The 18,339-nt window shown below is 36.6% G+C and overlaps 1 protein-coding gene across 4 annotated transcripts in view; it reads left to right on the plus strand.

Moving 5' to 3' along the window:
• The window catches only part of slit2 (slit homolog 2 (Drosophila)), an 84,913-nt gene that overhangs the window by 55,875 nt on the left and 10,699 nt on the right, over nt 1–18,339 (plus strand). For 2 of the 4 annotated variants that reach the window (XM_051899342.1, XM_051899319.1), the window contains exons 14-29: nt 739–902; nt 1,339–1,362; nt 4,118–4,268; nt 4,915–4,989; nt 5,087–5,230; nt 5,450–5,593; nt 7,003–7,169; nt 7,450–7,582; nt 7,836–7,904; nt 9,054–9,125; nt 10,500–10,571; nt 10,683–10,754; nt 11,756–11,919; nt 12,318–12,442; nt 13,808–13,905; nt 17,870–18,009. In XM_051899342.1, the coding sequence (XP_051755302.1) occupies nt 739–902; nt 1,339–1,362; nt 4,118–4,268; nt 4,915–4,989; nt 5,087–5,230; nt 5,450–5,593; nt 7,003–7,169; nt 7,450–7,582; nt 7,836–7,904; nt 9,054–9,125; nt 10,500–10,571; nt 10,683–10,754; nt 11,756–11,919; nt 12,318–12,442; nt 13,808–13,905; nt 17,870–18,009 (1,814 nt within the window). The remainder of the gene's footprint in view (nt 1–738; nt 903–1,338; nt 1,363–4,117; nt 4,269–4,914; nt 4,990–5,086; nt 5,231–5,449; nt 5,594–7,002; nt 7,170–7,449; nt 7,583–7,835; nt 7,905–9,053; nt 9,126–10,499; nt 10,572–10,682; nt 10,755–11,755; nt 11,920–12,317; nt 12,443–13,807; nt 13,906–17,869; nt 18,010–18,339) is intronic. The other 2 variants (XM_051899336.1, XM_051899327.1) reach the window with 2 other exon arrangements.

An 18,339-nucleotide genomic window follows, 5' to 3' on the forward strand; every position in this document is an offset into this window, starting at 1 on the left:
TTTTGATGAAATCCAATAGCTCAGTGAGGCCTGCATTGCCAGCAAGACAATTAACATGTTCAATGCCCAGAAAGTTACTAAAGACGTATTTAAAACAGTTCATGTGACTACAGTGGTTCAACCTTAATGTTATGAAGCGAGAGAAAACCCTTTTTGTATTTTTTTCACCAAAACAAACCAACAAAATAACGACTTTATTCAACAATATCTAGTGATGGGCGATTTCAAAAAACAGCTTGATGAAGCTTCAAAGCTTTACGAATCTTTTGTTTCGAATCAGTGGTTCGGAGCACATATCAAACTGCCAAAGTCACGCCCCCCCAGTGGTGAACCATTGAAATTTCGAAACACTTATGACGTAACGAAGCCTCATTTACTGAAATCATGTTTGATACTCGCTCCGTTATTTGTTTTTTTTTGCGCACAAAAAGTATTCTCATCGCTTCATAACATTAAGGTTGAACCACTGTAGTCACATGAACTGTTTTAATTATATCTTTTGTAGCTTTCTGGGCATTGAAAGTGTTAATTGTCTTGCTGGCAATGCAGGCCTCACTGAGCCATCGGATTTCATGAAAAATATCTTAATTTGTGTTCTGAAGATGAACGAAGGTCTTACGGGTGTGGGACGACATGAGGGTGAGTAATTAATGACAGAATTTTAATTTTTGGGTGAACTAACCCTTTAACTATCACCGTCATTCACAATTTCCTAAATATTTTTTTATTTTGTTTCAGTCATCTGGCTCAGAACCCTTTCATGTGTGACTGCCATTTGAAGTGGTTAGCTGACTACCTGCAAGACAACCCGATTGAGACCAGCGGAGCTCGGTGCACCAGTCCCCGCCGCCTTGCTAACAAACGCATCGGCCAGATCAAGAGCAAAAAGTTCCGCTGTTCAGGTACATACACACATGCACATGGGTGTTTGCATACACACTGTATGTGTAATTATTGGTCATTTGCCAGACTTGCTCACAGACACTTTAGTCAATTGACCCTGCTCTTCCTGTCTGTTCCCAACAGTGGACTTCGTTGTCAGTGAGAATGTGTGTTGTTAATGGTAAAAACATCTTAGTCAGCTTTCACTTATACAGACATATACACAGTTCCGAGGGTCTCAGCATGAGTTATCTTCTCCTGTTTAAGCAGATTATAAATCAGAATGCAAATGTGTTTGTGTGTGGGTATTATTAGTTTACTGCCTGTCAGTTGAGCATTGATCGCTGTGGGGTTATAAATGAGCAGGATTCTTTGATCAATATTCATATTCATTTATTGATCTATTCTACACACACAGTTCTCCTCTCAGTTCTCTGTATATCTTTCTTTGTATAGCTAAAGAGCAATACTTTATACCAGGTATGTTCAACTGCTAAACATTTTGTGTGTGTGTGTACTACACAAAAGCCTTTGGATAAATACACTAATGCACACAAATCACACACACATTATAATGCAGATGAAAAAAACCTTTTACAGTGGTGCTGTGTTCTTGTGTAGCACATGGTCAATCACAATGTTATTTATTTATTTATTTTTTTGTCAGAATCTAATAATTTATTTAAAAATACATTAAAAATGCCATTCATACATACAATGACTAGAATTAACTCTTCTATTATGAATCGGTTTTTATTTTGTTGATTAAAATTTTGTTGTTTTGAAAAATAAAATGTCAGGGTGTTAAAACAGTCCTGATATTATAATGAAGAAAATTTCTTGAACTGAAAACCTTAATTAGTTTAGCATTCATCTTATAGTATTATTTCTTGCATATACACTACCATTCAAATGTTTGGGGTCGGTAAGATTTTTTAAAATCTTTGCAAGAAGTCTCTTATGCTCACCATAACATTTTTATTTTAATATATTGTAATTTATTCCTTAACTGAATTTTCAGCATCATTACTCCAGTCTTCAGTGTCACATGGTCTTTCAGAAATCATTCTAATATCCGGATTTGGTGCTTAAAAAAACATTTCTTATTATTATCAATGCTGAGAATAGTTTTGTGGAAACTGTGATACATTCAAGTTTTTTTGATGAATTGGAGGTTCAAAAGAATAGAATTTGTATGAAATATATATATTTTTTGTAATGCTGTAAAAGTTTTTACTGTCACTTTTGATCAATTTATTTTTCTTACTTTTATTCAACACCCCTGCTGAAGCCTTTCTTTAAAAAAGGAAAAAAATCTTACTGAACCCAAACTTCTGAACGATAGTATATATGTGACTGTGTAACACAAAACCATAAGGGTCAGTTTTTTGAAATTGAGATTTATTCATCATCTGAAAGCTGAATAAATAAGCTTTTCATTGACGTGAATATCATCACACTTTTCTTTGATGACAATATTTGGCCGAGATACAACTATTTGAAAATCTGGAATCAGAGGGTGCAAAAAAATAAAAATATTGAGAATATCGCCTTTAAAGTTGTCCAAATGAAGTCCTTAGCAACGCTAAGTATGTATTTGATATATTTACGGTAGGAAATGTACAAAATATCTTCATTGAACATAATCTTTACTTAATATCCTAATGATTTTTGGCATAAAAGAAAAAATCGATCATTTTGACCCATACAATATATTGTTGGCTACTGCTACAAATAAACCCGTGCGACTTATGACTGGTTTTGTGGTCCAGGGTCACATATATAATTTCTCTAAAAATACTTTTAAAATGTTTTAAACCTGCGTACACATGTATTCTAGGTGTGTGTACGAAATGACATTTTTAGAGTAATTAAATACAAGCTATTCTTAAAAATTATATAAAGGTGTTTAAAACCATAAACCAACATGAATACAAAGAGTTTATTTCTTGAAAGAACTTTTAAAAACTTGGCACTTGTGTTTTAAACTAAATTACTAATACAGCATGGTGGATTTTACAGTAAGTAGTTAGATGAGCAAACAAACAAACAAATGCCACGTCAGTCTAATATTAATTTTTTGTCAAACCTTCACCAGCCTGATCAGTGTCACTGTTGCTGTGTGCATGCTCACAAATTGCACATGGTGGCATGGATCTGAAACACGGGTTTTCCAGCATTCGTCAGTGTGAGGGTTTGAGTGTTTGTGTATTACATATTCTCTCTCTTCCTTTCTCGCACACACACTCAGGGATTCATCATATCAATAAGTGTAAGTAAATGACACAAAACCAATAAGACGTCACCCAACAAGCCCCTCCCTCTCAACCTCAACCCCAGCCAATCACAGACCAGGAACCCAAATATATGTGAAAATGTGCTCAGAGGTTTATTAAGCACACAATGTGAATTGAATGTGTATGTGTGCGTTTGACTGTGCGTATAACTGGTTCATATGTTTATTTATTGTACAAAAGCTGCAATATTCCTGCCACACTCTTCTGTTTCTCTCTTTTCTTTTTTCCCCTGGCATCTCTCCTCTCTCTCTGTTCTCTCTCCATCATTCCTAATAGTTTATCCCAGCTAAACAAAGTAGTACCTCATTCTTTATTTCCCAATCCTTTGTTTCTTTCTTTCTCTTTCTCTCTGTCTTGTGGAGGAAATTCAGCGGGGTTTTCCTTTGTGCTTGATCTAACCATGTGGTTGCACACTCGGACTAATACATGGTTCTGTCAAGCACCATGGAAGGTCTTGCAGCATCTACAGCATGGCAAGCAACAAGAGACAACCTTTGTGTGTGTGTGTGTGTGTGTGTGTGTGTGTGTGTGTGTGTGTGTCTTTTGTCATTGTTTGAATGGATGTTCAGTTAAGAATGTGTGTGTTGTCCCCCTTATAAGTTTGTGTGTGTGTATGTGTGAGTGTGTGTGTGTGTACAAAACACTTCAAAGTCATGGCTACTATGTCAGCATGGCTTTATGTGTTGTTAAGAGTGATAATACCAATAGCATGTTGCCATGGTGATAACTGAGTTTCCTCTTGTCTAGCACAATTAACATTTAATGTCCTCCCTACCAGTGATCCTTTACTTTTACCTCTCTACCTTTCCACCCAAACTTCTTTAATCTTATCTTCTTCTCTCTTTCTATCTATCTACTGTTTCTCTCATACACTCTTTTTTGTGATTGTGTGGTGTGTAATGGTGTGTGTGTTTGTGTGTGTATGGTTATGTATATAGGTGTGGAAGACTACCGATCGAAACTAGGTGGGGATTGCTTCGCTGACCTGGCCTGCCCAGAGAAATGTCGCTGTGAAGGAACCACAGTGGACTGCTCTGGACAAAAGCTCACCAAGATCCCAGAACACATACCTCAATATACAGCAGAACTGTGAGTGTCTCTCTCTCTCTCTCTCTCTCTCTCTCACTCATTTTAAAGGGATAGTTCACTCAAAAATGAAAATTCTGTCATCATTTGTGAAGCAAGAACTGTTGAGCTTCTGTTTGCAATATTTGATGTGCTCTATATGTATGTGTTCATTGATGTCTATATGTGAATAAAAGCCTTTAAATCTGTCACCATATAAAGCAATCAAGATTCTTCGAAAGGTTCAGATTAAACCACTCGATTCATATGGATTACTTTTACATTGTCCTTATGAACTTTTCGAAGCATCAAATTTTAGTGGAATGGACTTTCAGTGAAGGGACAGAAATTTCTTAGGTTTTCTTAAAAATATTATCATCTGTGTTTCAAAGATGAATGAAAGTTTTGTAGGCTTGTAGGCAAAATGATGAGTAATTGATGATGTAATTTTCATTTTTTTTTCTCTTTAAAACTTCATGTACATCCACTTGTGCACAAAAAACAATACGTTTATTTGTGAACAGACGAAATAATACAATTAAATTCAAATCTATTCAAAAAGTCTAATTAAAGACAACCCTGCTGTACATTATCACTCATAAACAATATAAACGCATACAGATTAATTAATTTGGTTGTGTATTGTGTGTTTGATTTGTTTTCCACTCAGCCGCTTGAACAATAATGAATTTACAGTGCTGGAGGCTACAGGAATCTTTAAGAAGCTTCCTCAACTGCGCAAAATGTAAGTCTCTCTCTGTCTTTGTCATCTATCATTATACAGTTTAAATGAGCATCATTAGAGTGCTTTAATTACTATGGCAACTTGCTTTGCTTTACAGAAACCTTAGTAACAATAAGATCACAGATATTGAGGAGGGCACATTCGAGGGGGCCAGTGGAGTGAATGAACTCATACTGACCAGCAACCGCTTAGAGGGCGTCCACTACAGCATGCTGAAAGGCCTCAGCGGTCTCCGCACACTGTGAGTATTCACATTTGATTGAACATGCACGTGCATATTAGCTTCTTACTGAATCACAAATATAAATCATTCTTCTGAGGAACTTTGCAAAATGTCAGGGTAGTTAATGCAGATACTGTCAAAAAATGTCTAGGTATGATTTTATTCTCAGGTGTGGGCACATTCTAAATCTCATCTGACTGTTTTAAATGGTTGTGTGTGTATTTTTGTCATGTGTAGGATGTTGAGGAGTAACAAGATAAGCTGTGTCAATAACAGTAGCTTTACTGGTCTGAGCTCGGTGAGGCTGCTCTCTCTCTATGATAACCTGATCACCTCTATGTCCCCGGGAGCCTTCGACACACTACATTCCCTCTCCACACTGTGAGTATCACGCCACAGTTATTCTGGATTTAGTTTGTCTCAGTTTCACCTGTTTCTTCTTGTAATCACAGACAGATTTGATGATGGTGAGATCAGATCTCTGTGTGGAGCACTGGTTGTTGTCAGACTGCTTGTGCATACAAAAATATCACTGGATTATTACAATTACTGATATTTCCTAATAACACACTACAGCAAGATATATATATATATATATATATATATATATATATATATATATATATATTATAGGCCAACATGGCTTGGCAAATGATATGTTCGGAAACGTCTTCCTCTGGCATTCCAAAGAAATTAATATGAGTGGAAAATATTTCCTTCCTTCTACCACACGCTCTCTGTTCTCAGTTGCAGCCATGTCGCAAAATGGGTTAAGACGTGCTTTTTTTGGGCGTTAAATAATGGTGCAAATACCAGTAAATTGACTTGCGCAAACATTAGTAAATCGCTTTGTGTGATTCATTTAAATACTCTCCTTCCATAAATTTTGCATCTGAAAGGGAAACTCCTACAAATACATATGCAATAAGGTCAAAAACAACTCAGTCCAAACCTTTTCAGCGCTAATTTTGCACTGCATGTCTTTAGTAAATCTCAATAGTAGTTTTTTAACACCAAAAGAGGGTTTGCGCTGGCGCAAGCTGTTAGTAAATCTGGCCCTAAATGCTTGTTAAAGTCTTGTTAAAGTCGGGTGGATTTTTATTGTCTGTCAATGTTTTCATCATTGTGTGTGTGTAGTGTGTGGTATGAACTTCCCTACCATCCTTGGTGTGAATGGGCCTTTAAGGAAGTGACCAATATGGAATATCATTCCACATAGACAGAAACTTTAGCCTCATTAAACTAAAAACACTATTAACTAAAACTATTAACTAAAAACAGGTAAAATTGTTACTTTTTTTATTAATAAACTTATTTATAAATAAGCTTTATATTTAGAATAAACATTTCTCTCGCCTTGTCCACCATCTTTGATTTGTTAAAGTTGCCTTTGTTTCAAGATTATAGTATGGTGTGCCTGTGATGCCTTAAAATGCTGCCTACATACACTCTTAAAATAAAGGTTCTTCATTGGCATCAATGGTTCCTTAAACAACCTTTAACTTCCATGGAACATTTTTATTGTACAAAAGGTTCTTTACTGTGGAAAAAGGTTCTTTAATTCATTAAAATGTTTTTCACACTAAGGGAAAAATGCTTCTGTAAAGAACTGCTCAATAAAAGGTTGTTTAAGGAACTAAAAATGGTTCTTCTATCACTGCGAAAACCCCCTTTTCGTACTTATATTTTCAAGAGTTTAGGCAGTTCATTGGGTTTTGGAACACAGAATTTGTTTGTAGAATGATTTGTTAAATATTTGCTACATAATTTTTCCTTATGCAATCCCACAGGAACTTGCTGGCCAATCCATTTAACTGTAACTGTCATCTGGCTTGGCTGGGGGAATGGCTCCGTAAGAAACGGATTGTCACGGGCAACCCCCGCTGTCAGAGCCCCTACTTTCTAAAGGAGATCCCTATTCAAGATGTAGCCGTACAAGACTTTGCCTGTGAAGACGGTATGGCTATGAGCGTGTGTGAGGGTGTTTAGTCATATGTATGTGTGTGTGTGTGTGTAAAAAGATCTTGTTTCTAGCTCTTAATGGGGCTCTGATAAGATCTGTTATGTTAACTTGAGCATAGCTCAGTGTTATCTTTCTTCTACACAAACAAGCTTACAATAACAATCACCCTGGCATATCTTCACATCAAAAAGCTCATTTCAAATTGAATTATTCTCTTCTTCTGATAAATGAGAACATTAATATGATGATTAATTTTCTCTTTGTGTGTGTGCAGGTAATGATGAGAATAGCTGTTCACCCATGGCTCGCTGTCCTGCCGAGTGTTCGTGTTTGGATACGGTGGTGCGCTGCAGTAATAAAGGACTAAAGGTTTTACCCAAGGGCATTCCTAAAGACGTTACAGAACTGTGAGTGTACACAAACTCACTATGGCCTCAAACCTCACAGCAATTTCATAATAAATGGCCATTTTCAAAAATCCCCTTATCTGATCCAGGCACACCTTTTTATAAACCCAGCTGCCTCCAAAAACGCATACTTGATGTCTGAAACAATACACGGCTGCTGTATATACGTCTTTGAAGTTTCTCCCATTACACTGTTGCTAATGTGCTATTTCCTCTGTGTTTGAGTAATAGCTTGTTTGTCTTTTTCTGATAGCTATCTCGATGGCAACCAGTTCACGCAAGTCCCTCTGGAACTATCCAATTATAAACACCTCACTCTCATGTAGGTACAGCCCTCTCTGGAGTCATCCAATCACAAATAGTTTACTGTTATCAGGGCCCTGCCCCTTTGAAACTAGCCAGTCATTACAGATCTGCACTCTTTTAAACGGAGAGAGTTAGCTTGTACATATGGTGTTTGATCCATTTTCTCATCCTGCCAATGCCAAGAAATCCAAATGTTTGTAGCTGTATTTTTTTTTTTTTTTTTTTTTGACTTTTGCACTTATTTCCTGCACTATTAGAGTGTTCCACAATATTCCTCCACCAAACATAACAAATGAATTAAGCACTATTGAACAGCCATCATTACACACACACATATGCGAATTCATCAATTAAATACGACTGAGTTAAGTATGAGTGATTGCTAATTTCTTCAGTCTAAATTAGTTTTTGAAGTTATTTTATGCACATACAAAAGATCAAAGACTTTGAAATATTGTTTTAAATAATTTATAAGACTGAAAATGGTTTTTGTAGGTTTATTATATTTTAACATATTGTATTATTTTCATAAATGCAAATTAAATAGCCTTATAAATCACACCTGAACAGAAAAGTCAATTTGAGTGAGGCGATGCATCAAGGCTGTTGAATGTTTCTGTTTATTGTATTATGACTTGAAGCCTAACACATAACAATTGTACATGCTTTGTGTTTGCTGTTTGCAGTTTTAAAGGTCACTGCACTGATAAGTTCAGCCGTCTGAGTGTCCTAACATGGAAGTTCACATGTGTGCATTGTCTTTTGCCATGCATTGAACCATATAATGTGAAATGTAATATGTAATTCCTTGCAATTTGGGTCAATTTTTAAATATTCCATCCCTGCATCAGTTTATCGTTTTATTTATTTATTTTTACTTTATTTTTAGTTGCAGTAATACTGTATTGAGCTCTGGTCAGTTTGGCTTTGATGGAGTTACTGTAATGCAGTATAAAAACAGCTCATGTGAATTACAAAATGAATTTATCTTAAATATAAATAATTTTTTCCTTTTTTCTTTTTTAATGCTGTGCAACATTTTGTTATTGCTATGTACCATAAATGTTGGCTTTAAGCGTCCGATTTTCTTGTGGCTCATAACACTCTGCCTTTGTTTGCGTGTGTGTGTGTGTGTGTGTGTGTGTGTATGTGTGTTTTCTTGCAGTGATTTGAGTAATAACCAGATCAGCACATTGTCCAACCACAGCTTCAGTAACATGTCCGAGCTTCTCACCCTGTGAGTGTCAACATGATTTATGGCTTCAGTTAGTATGTCTGTGTGTTTCTTGTGCAAACACTAGTGTGGTTGTGTATGTTTGTAGCTGTGTATTGTGCGTGTATGATTTTTACCAATTTTATAGATCTTGAAATTATATGTGCACTTATGCAGTTTGTGTAAATACAGTGGCGTCATAGGCCTTTTTTTGAGGGGGCAAAAGTGGTAGTCGTGGTCAGTGTTGGGGGTAAAGCATTACGAGTAACGCGAGTTACGTAATCAGATTACTTTTTTCAAGTAACTACTAAAGTAACGCATTACTTTTAAATTTGCAACAAAAATCTGAGTTACTTTTTCAAATAAGTAACGCAAGTTACTTTGTTTTCCCATTTATTGACTGACACCTCTCCTGTCCTCATGTTGAGAGAAATCGGGAGTAATGCAAAGGTGTTGTGTGCGCTGCGTGAACATAATGGGTATTCTAGACTAGTTCTAGACTAAATGTGAGCATACATTTACTCATTTGCTTTTCCTGCATCCTATTCGTCTGCATTTCAGAATGGCAGCACAGCTGAAAGGCTTGTTTGTTTGAACTGCGCCCTCTACGGTACAGGCGTGAATTTGCATTTTATTCAGCCTGATAATTATTCATTTTACTTTTGGTGTGAAAGGGCCTTAACATTTGACAAAAATACAACTTTTTGTTGTTATAAAAACAAACAAACAGCAACAAACAGCCCAGATGAGAAAAAGTAACGTAACACATTACTTTACATAAAAAGTAACTAAGTAACGCTATTAGTTATTTTGGTAACACTTTAGTATAGGGAATACATATTCACTGTTAATTACGACTTTTCCCTTAATAAATTCCTAATTTACTGCTTATTAATAGTTAGTAAGGTAGTTGTTAAGTTTAGGTATTGGGTAGGATTAAGAATGTAGAATAAGGTCATGCAGAATAAGGCATTAGTATGTGCTTAATAAGTACTAATAAACAGCCAATATTCTAGTAATATGCAAGCTAATAAGCAAATAGTTAAAAGACCCTAAAATAAAGTGTTATCGTTACTTTTTTAGGGATTAACGCAATATTGTAATGCATTACTTTTAAGAGTAACTTTCCCCAACACTGGTCCTGGTTCATTCGAAAAGCTGCGATTTGGTTTAAATTTAGACACAGGAATGAGTGATTTTTTGCCATACCATTTTAGACACTTTTACTTAACTTATTATTAAAGATAATAATTTAATTATCTTTATTTTATTTTGGAAATTTATTTTGGAAGTTGCAAAATCAACTTGGCTTATTTATTTATTGATTTTGTATGGCCTGACGCTTCTGTGTAAATATATGTTTTTGCAAGTATTGTAATATTTTTTGTTTCATCCCAGAATTTTAAGCTACAACAGACTGAGGTGTATTCCTGTAAAAGCTTTCGACGGCCTCAAATCTCTGCGCCTGTTGTGAGTACCTTATTGATGCGTGTGTGTGTGTGTGTGTGTGTTTGCTATTAGACTTTGATTTATGTGTTTTGGACTCCCTTGGATGGCTTCATTTCTCTATTCTCTCTGCAGGTCTCTTCATGGTAATGATATTGCTGTGATCCCAGATGGAGCTTTCAAAGATCTGTCCTCGCTCTCCCACCTGTAAGTACCTCAGAATGAACACACACATACACACACACAAGCACTTATGAGTGTACCAAATAGGTTTTGACAGCTGGATGTACTTTGGTTCTTTCTTTTACTCTCACACAGACACACTGAAACACTTTCTTTGTCTGAACTTGGGGCTCTGCAGCCACAGATTGGTTGAGTTCTTGGTCTCCCACGATGACCCTTTTTTTATAATTCCCATGGATCAATTTCACAAGTGTAATTATGACTGACAGCCGAGAAGAACAAATCTACACATTACCTTACACAGGAGACTGTAAAGCAGCTAATATCATAATATTTTTATATGTTTATATCAAAATACTAGCTGTGAGGGCTCTTGCTCACTCAGAGACCATTTTGTGTGGCATGAAGTAACGATGTTCAGGTGCGTGAGTTGTAAACTCCATAATTAGTCTATTAATTTCCACAGGTTTGACACATTTACCCCCGGTTTCACAGACAAGGCTTAAGATAGTCCTGGACTAAAATGCATGTTTGAGCTGTTTGAACTGAAAGTAACTTGCACTGACATATCTTAAAATATGTCAGAGCCATTGTTTTGTCTCAAGATGCACACCAGTAATGTGTTATTCTAGAATACTTTTATAAAAGCTACTTAAATAACCTAATTGAACTAAGGCCTAATCCTGACTTAGGCTAAGCCCTGTCTGTGAAACCAGGCCTTAGGCTTATTTGTGGACTGGGAAATGTGATAGGTAGGTATTATCACAATGACAGCCATCAGAGCAGCATGGGGGAACTACCTCCATCAAACTCACGCTCTGTTAGAACTCGATGATCTGAAGCATGACAGTTCCCTATGAAACTTTATCCTCTAATGTCTCTGTTGTAAGGTGTTGCTTTAGAAAAATGAGTGAATATACTGTACACTACTTCATATCATGTTTTGTTTTATTTTTGTATCACTGATTATTTTATCATCCATTTTATGGAGAAGGTTTGTAATATGACGTGTGTTTTTCCTGCAGGGCTCTGGGAGCAAACCCTCTGTACTGTGATTGTCACATGCAGTGGCTCTCTGACTGGGTAAAGAGCGGCTACAAGGAGCCTGGAATCGCACGCTGTGCCGGTCCTGGAGAGATGACCGACAAACTACTGCTGACTACACCCTCCAAGAAATTCACGTGCACAGGTAAACCCACCCATGCACTTCGGAGACACTCATCCTGTCACGGAGAGGGTATTAGTACTAACTCTAGCTTATATGCTCAGATGTTAATGTTGTAAGTAATGTCATTTGATTGGTACATTTTTAGAGGTGCTGGGGACTTGTGGTTTTCCTGTGCCAGGTAAGGAAGCCAATCAGAGCCCAGTGTGAGCTCTTAAACCCCTGCCTCCTGTATCTGCCACCCAATCTTTCCTCAGGTTTAAAATGACCTTTGACCTGTTTTAGTTTGTAAGCCAAATTTGTGACGCTTTACCTGCTCAATCCTATCTGTGTTTGTAAGTCTGTGGTTGTGTTTTTGTTATATCTTTGTTTGTGTTTATAACATGCTGTATAATTTCTTTTTCTCTCTGTATTTTACATAGGTCCAGTGGATGTGAACATTTTGGCTAAATGTAATCCTTGTTTATCCAATCCATGCAAGAATGATGGAACCTGCAGTAACCATCCCGTTGATTTTTACAGATGCACCTGTCCATATGGTTTTAAGGTACATACACACAAGAATATCTTATTAGTTATCTTGCCAAGGTATTAACTTCATACACACAACTCGTCTTTGTGCTACAAAGGAACAAGGCGAGATTGTATGATTTTTTTTTTTTTTTTTTTTTTAGAAAAGATACTATTACATTTCTAAGACAGCAGACTTTTCACCTGGCAGGAAGTAAAATGTCAACTAAATAAAAAAATAAATAAAAAAATGAAAACCTTACATTGAAGGAGGGATCAAAGTCATATAGGGAGCAACATATTGGGAGCACTTTTGCATAGGCATTCTCTTGCATTCTCTGGATGATTAAAGGGTTAGTTCACCCAAAAATGAAAATTCTGTCATTAAGTACTCACCTTCATGTCGTTCCACACCTGTAAGACCTTCGTTCACAAAATTAAGATATTTTTCATAAAATCCGATGGCTCAGTGAGGCCTGCATTGCTAGCAAAACAATTAACACTTTCAATGCCGAGAAAGCTACTAAAGGCATATTTAAAACAGTTCATGTGAGTACAGTGGTTCAACCTTAATGTTATGAAGCTTCGAGAATACTTTTTGTGCACCAAAAAAACAAAATAACGACTTTATTCAACAATATCTAGTGATGGACGATTTCAAAACACTGCTTCATGAAGCTTCGAAGCTTTACGAATATTTTGTTTCGAATCAGTGGTTCGGAGCGTGCATCAAACTGCCAAAGTCACGCCCCCCAGTGGTAAACTATTGAAATTTCGAAAAACTTATGACGTAACGAAGCCTCATTTACTGTAATCACGTGACTTTGGCAGTTTGATACATGCTCCGCACCACCGATTCGACACAAAAGATTTGTAAAGCTTCGAAGCTTCATGAAGCAGTGTTTTGAAATCGCCCATCACTAGATATTGTTGAATAAAGTCGTTATTTTGTTTTTTTGGTGAACAAAAAGTATTCTTGCCGCTTCATAACATTAAGAACCACTGTAGTCACATGAACTGTTTTAAATACATCTTTTGTAGCTTTCTGGGCATTGAAAATGTTAATTGTCTTGCTGGCAATGCAGGCCTCACTGAGCCATCGGATTTTATCAAAAATATCTTAATTTGTGTTCCGAAGATGAACAAAGTTCTTACGGGTGTGGAATGACATGAGGGTGAGTAATAATGACAGAATTTTCATTTTTGTGTGAACTAACCCTTTAAGATTACTATACAAAATTGTTTATCTAAACATTGAGAACTTCTGAAATGTCTCTGCTTGCATGTGCATGTTCACACATTTGTATAGAATATAATTGTATGTGATAATAAGCAATTGTGGAAGATGCATGCATGGATGGACATAACATTTGTATGTAATGCAACATGCATATTCATATAGGGTCAAGACTGCGAGGAACCGATTCATGCGTGCATCAGTAACCCCTGTCAAAATGGAGGCACCTGTCATCTAAAGGATGGAGAGGAAAACACTCACTGGTGAGACAGACCTTGATCATTATCATCATCAAAATGCTGAACTGTTTGAAATTACATCTGATATGTGTATGAGATGGATAAAGAGATTCTTTATTGTATTCAGGCCTTGTTGAATGTGGCTTTCATTTAGTACATTAAGTAAATGATCAGATGTGTGTGCGTGTGTGTGTGTCCCTGCTGCTCCGGTAATGAATATACTTTATGGACAGAGTGTGTCTAATCTGTCTTAATCAGACTGAAGTGTCTGAAACTGATCTGAGCTCACTCATGCACTTAATCAGCCAATCAAGGGCCTTTCTGTGGACACACACAGCAGAGACGTGTGTGTGTGTGTGTGTGTGTGTGTGGTGAGCTCAGGTTCAGCTGTAGTCATACGCTGATCAATGCTAATAAATCCTTTGTATTGGTGAATAAGAAGAGTTTAATTTGAGAAGTTCTGCTTTACATTTTGATTAGCTAATGTAATGTAATACACCCACAGACACACACGACCGCTGCATAAAATACTTTCTTCTATCCCAGTTTAATCTGCAGAGACAACCATAAGTAAGCTATTCATAGGTCAAAGAGTGAAAACACTGCGGCTCTGTAGTGCTTTCAAATATTCATGAATTTGGAACCTGATAATGTATGTGAATAACTGATAAATGTATTCTCTTCACTGTGAAGCATCATAAATCATAAATGTAAGATTTAACTTAAGATTTTTCATTAGTGGTTCTCACTAAGGCAAGGATCACTGTTGCTTATCTGAATTCAAGCCAGCTTAACTGAATGAGGCGCTGTATAGGGTTTAAATCAATCTTCACTCGCACATACATACATGAAACACTTGTGTGCACAGCACTGAATGCTTACACATTACACATGTGAAATGCAGACCAATACATCTAGTGTTACTCGCGCATACATGCATACCATTCAAAAGTTTGGGTCTTTTATGCTCAACAAAGGCATATAATTTAATCAAAAAGACAATAAAAAGAGTAATATTGTGAATTAATATTATTACAATTTAAAATAACTGTTTTTTGTTGTTATATATATTTTAAAATGTAATTTATTCCTGTGATGGCAAAGCTGAATTTTCAGCAGCCATTACTCCAGTCTTCAGTGTCACATGACTCTTCAGGAATCATTCTAATGTGCTGATTTGGTGCTCAAGTAGTATTTATTATAGTAATCAATGTTGAAGACAGTTGTGTTGGTTAATTTTTTGTGAAAACCATGGTTTCCCCCCACAACCTGTATTATAGACTCAGCTTCAATAAATTTTTTCAGCATTATTTGATGAATAGAAAGTTCATAAGAACAGCATTTATATGAAATAGATTTTTTTTTGTAACAATATAAAAAGTCTTTACTTAGACTTTTGATCAATTTAATGTATCCTTGCTGAATAAAAGTAAAAATTTCTTTCCATTTTTTTTTACTGACTCCAAACTTTTGAACAATAGTGTACACCTATGAAATATTCATGCAAACATACAAACTCTTCACATTGTAGTGAATTAGCTCAAAAGGGAAATATGAATAATTAATCATAACTCGTTATAATTAATTATAAATATTTGAATCAGTTAATTGAATTAACTTGATGTCGCTGAATTAATATTACAATCAATTGATCTGTTTGGCCAGCGAACACTCAGTATTGATCGTCTATCAACTCTTCAGAAAGGATATTTTCGCAAGAATGTGCAAGTTTTATTTAACTAAATCACGAACACATAGCTAGGCTAAACACACACAGACATACAAATCACGCATACATAGGAAATGAGAGAGACAAACTGAATTTGAACCGTAGCATAACAGGGGAATGAAGCTATGAAAAGAGGCATTTAACGAGCTGGAAGAACCTTCAGTTTCTCACTATAAGGCACCTTTGTTAACAAAGGGGTTCAAACTTAATACTAAATCAGCGTTTAGTGTTTAAATGTACGATACTTGCAAATGCCTTAGCTGCAGGCTCAGGAGAAATTCTTGATGGTTCGGTCCGATGCCAGCCCGGCTCGGGGGCCAGGTGGGGCCTCACATGACAGCAATCCGTAGTATCAGCAGGAACAAAGAGAAAACCTGAAGCGTGAGTGTGATCTGCGTGGGGGCTTTTTAACCTCTACAGAAGTCACACCTTTGAATTTTAGCTTGAACAATGAGAAAGGGGCAATTCTCAAGCAGGAAAGTTCCTTTGTTTGAAAGTGGACTCATTTGCATGAGGGGAGTAAGCTTGCAGTTTGTGTCCATTTATACATAAATATAAATATAACAAACATACAATGCATTCTATGAGATGGTGATGTCCACCAAAGTGTGAGTCATTAAACAAGGAGTAATTTGATATGAAACACCACCTAGATGAACTACATTATCTAGTAGTTCCAAATTTCAGGCATGCATAACACTATACAATATACGAAAGAACAATAAACGCACAGTAATAATACACAAAATGTACTGGGGAAATGGATGTTAATTTCTTTAAGCAAATTTGTCAATGAATTAGTGGAAAGGATGCCATTTCTATGGGCTGCATGTCTGATTCTTGTATTGAGAACAATCAATGTCTCAAGTGTCTTTGAAGTGTATGTGGGGAGCAAATGGTGGTAGTTCTCAGTGGGGGGCCAGACATTATAGAGTCTGCATGTTGTGAAGATTGACTATTGTACGTTTGATCGCTCCAGACGCTACAACATACATGCACCTGTTAGTAGAAGATGTATCAATCTGCATTTCCCATTTGCACAAGCATTACATAAGTGTTTGTATGTTTGAGCATTACACATACGTGTGACTACTTCACATGTGTAGGCAAGTGTTTCATGTATATATGTGTGAGTGAAGTTTGACTCAAACCCTGCACGCCTCATATTACTGGCATGCCCACAGTACTTATTGCTCATTCTCAGGTTTTTGAATAAACACCTAAGCTTAAATATTAAACTCATCCTGTTTGTGCTTTGGGCATGAATGATACCTTAAATTGTGCAGCTTGTTGAAGAGAGATGCTCTGATGATAATTTCTAAGCACCCGTACTTAAAGGGATAGTTCACCCAAAAAAAAAAATGTGCTGTTTATCTGCTTACCCCCAGGGCATCCAAGATGTAGGTGACTTTGTTTCTTCAGTAGAACACAAATGATGATTTTCGACTCCAACCGTTGTGGTCTGTCAGTCGTATAATGCTTGTCAATGGGAACTCCATCTATAAGAGTCCAAAAAACAAGCACAGACAAATCCAAATTAAACCCTGCGGCTCGTGACGACACATTGATGTCCTAAGACACGAAACGATCGGTTTGTGCGAGAAACCGAACAGTATTTATATCATTTTTCACCTCTAAAACACCACTATGTCCAACTGCCTTGCGCTTATACTTCAATGAGTGCGAGAGATCACTTCCGTTGTCAGAGCGCGTTCAGACCTCACCTATCGGATGCGCAAGGCAGTTGGACATAGTGGTGTTTTAGAGGTGAAAAATGATATAAATACTGTTCGGTTTCTTGCACAAACCGATCGTTTCGTGTCTTAGGACATCAATGTGTCGCCACGAGCCGCAGGGTTTAATTTGGATTTGTCCGTGCTTGTTTTTTTGACTCTTATAGATGGAGTTACCATTGACAAGCATTATATGACTGACAGACCGCAACGGTTGGAGTTAAAAATCATAACTTGTGTTCAACTGAAGAAACAAAGTCACCTACATCTTGGATGCCCTGGGGGTAAGCAGATAAACATCAAATTTTCATTTTTGGGTGAACTATCCCTTTAAAATGTTGTGAAGAAATAGTGAAAAAAATTGAACCATGCGCCACAATATCTAGAACAATGGACTGTGAGAGAAATGTAGTAGTATAGAAACAAACAACTATAGACAATTATAGAATATCACTACTGTTCGTAGAGTTTGTCTGAGTGAATTAAAAGTTTCAAAAGGATTAAAAAGTTATTTGTGTATTTTCAGGTGTGTGTGTCCAGATGGTTTTGAGGGCGACGAATGTGAGATAGATATCGATGACTGTGAAGATAATGACTGTGAGAATAACTCTACGTGTGTGGATGGTATCAACAACTACACCTGTCTTTGCTCACCTGAATACACAGGTAACTTACACACATACACACGCACAGTCACATGCAAAATGCTCTGTGTTCTCTGTGCTTTATGTGTTTAACTGTCTGATGCTAACATGCAAATGTGCCGCTTGAGCTAACATGCTAACATGTCAAACACGTCCTCTGTATTTCTTTGTCTTTCTCTCGCTACTTGTTTCTCTTTTTCTACTAGCTGCTAATAATAATGAGGTGGAGAAAGGTTAGTTTACTCTCTTTCACTTCATCCTCCCATTGTCTGTCTCTTTCCTTTGCTGTTTCTGGCTAGTGTGTCCTCTGTGCTTGCTGAAGTATGAAATGCACACACACACATTTTCCTTG

Source organism: Ctenopharyngodon idella, chromosome 1 (assembly GCF_019924925.1).
Source record: "Ctenopharyngodon idella isolate HZGC_01 chromosome 1, HZGC01, whole genome shotgun sequence".
NCBI lineage: Eukaryota > Metazoa > Chordata > Actinopteri > Cypriniformes > Xenocyprididae > Ctenopharyngodon > Ctenopharyngodon idella.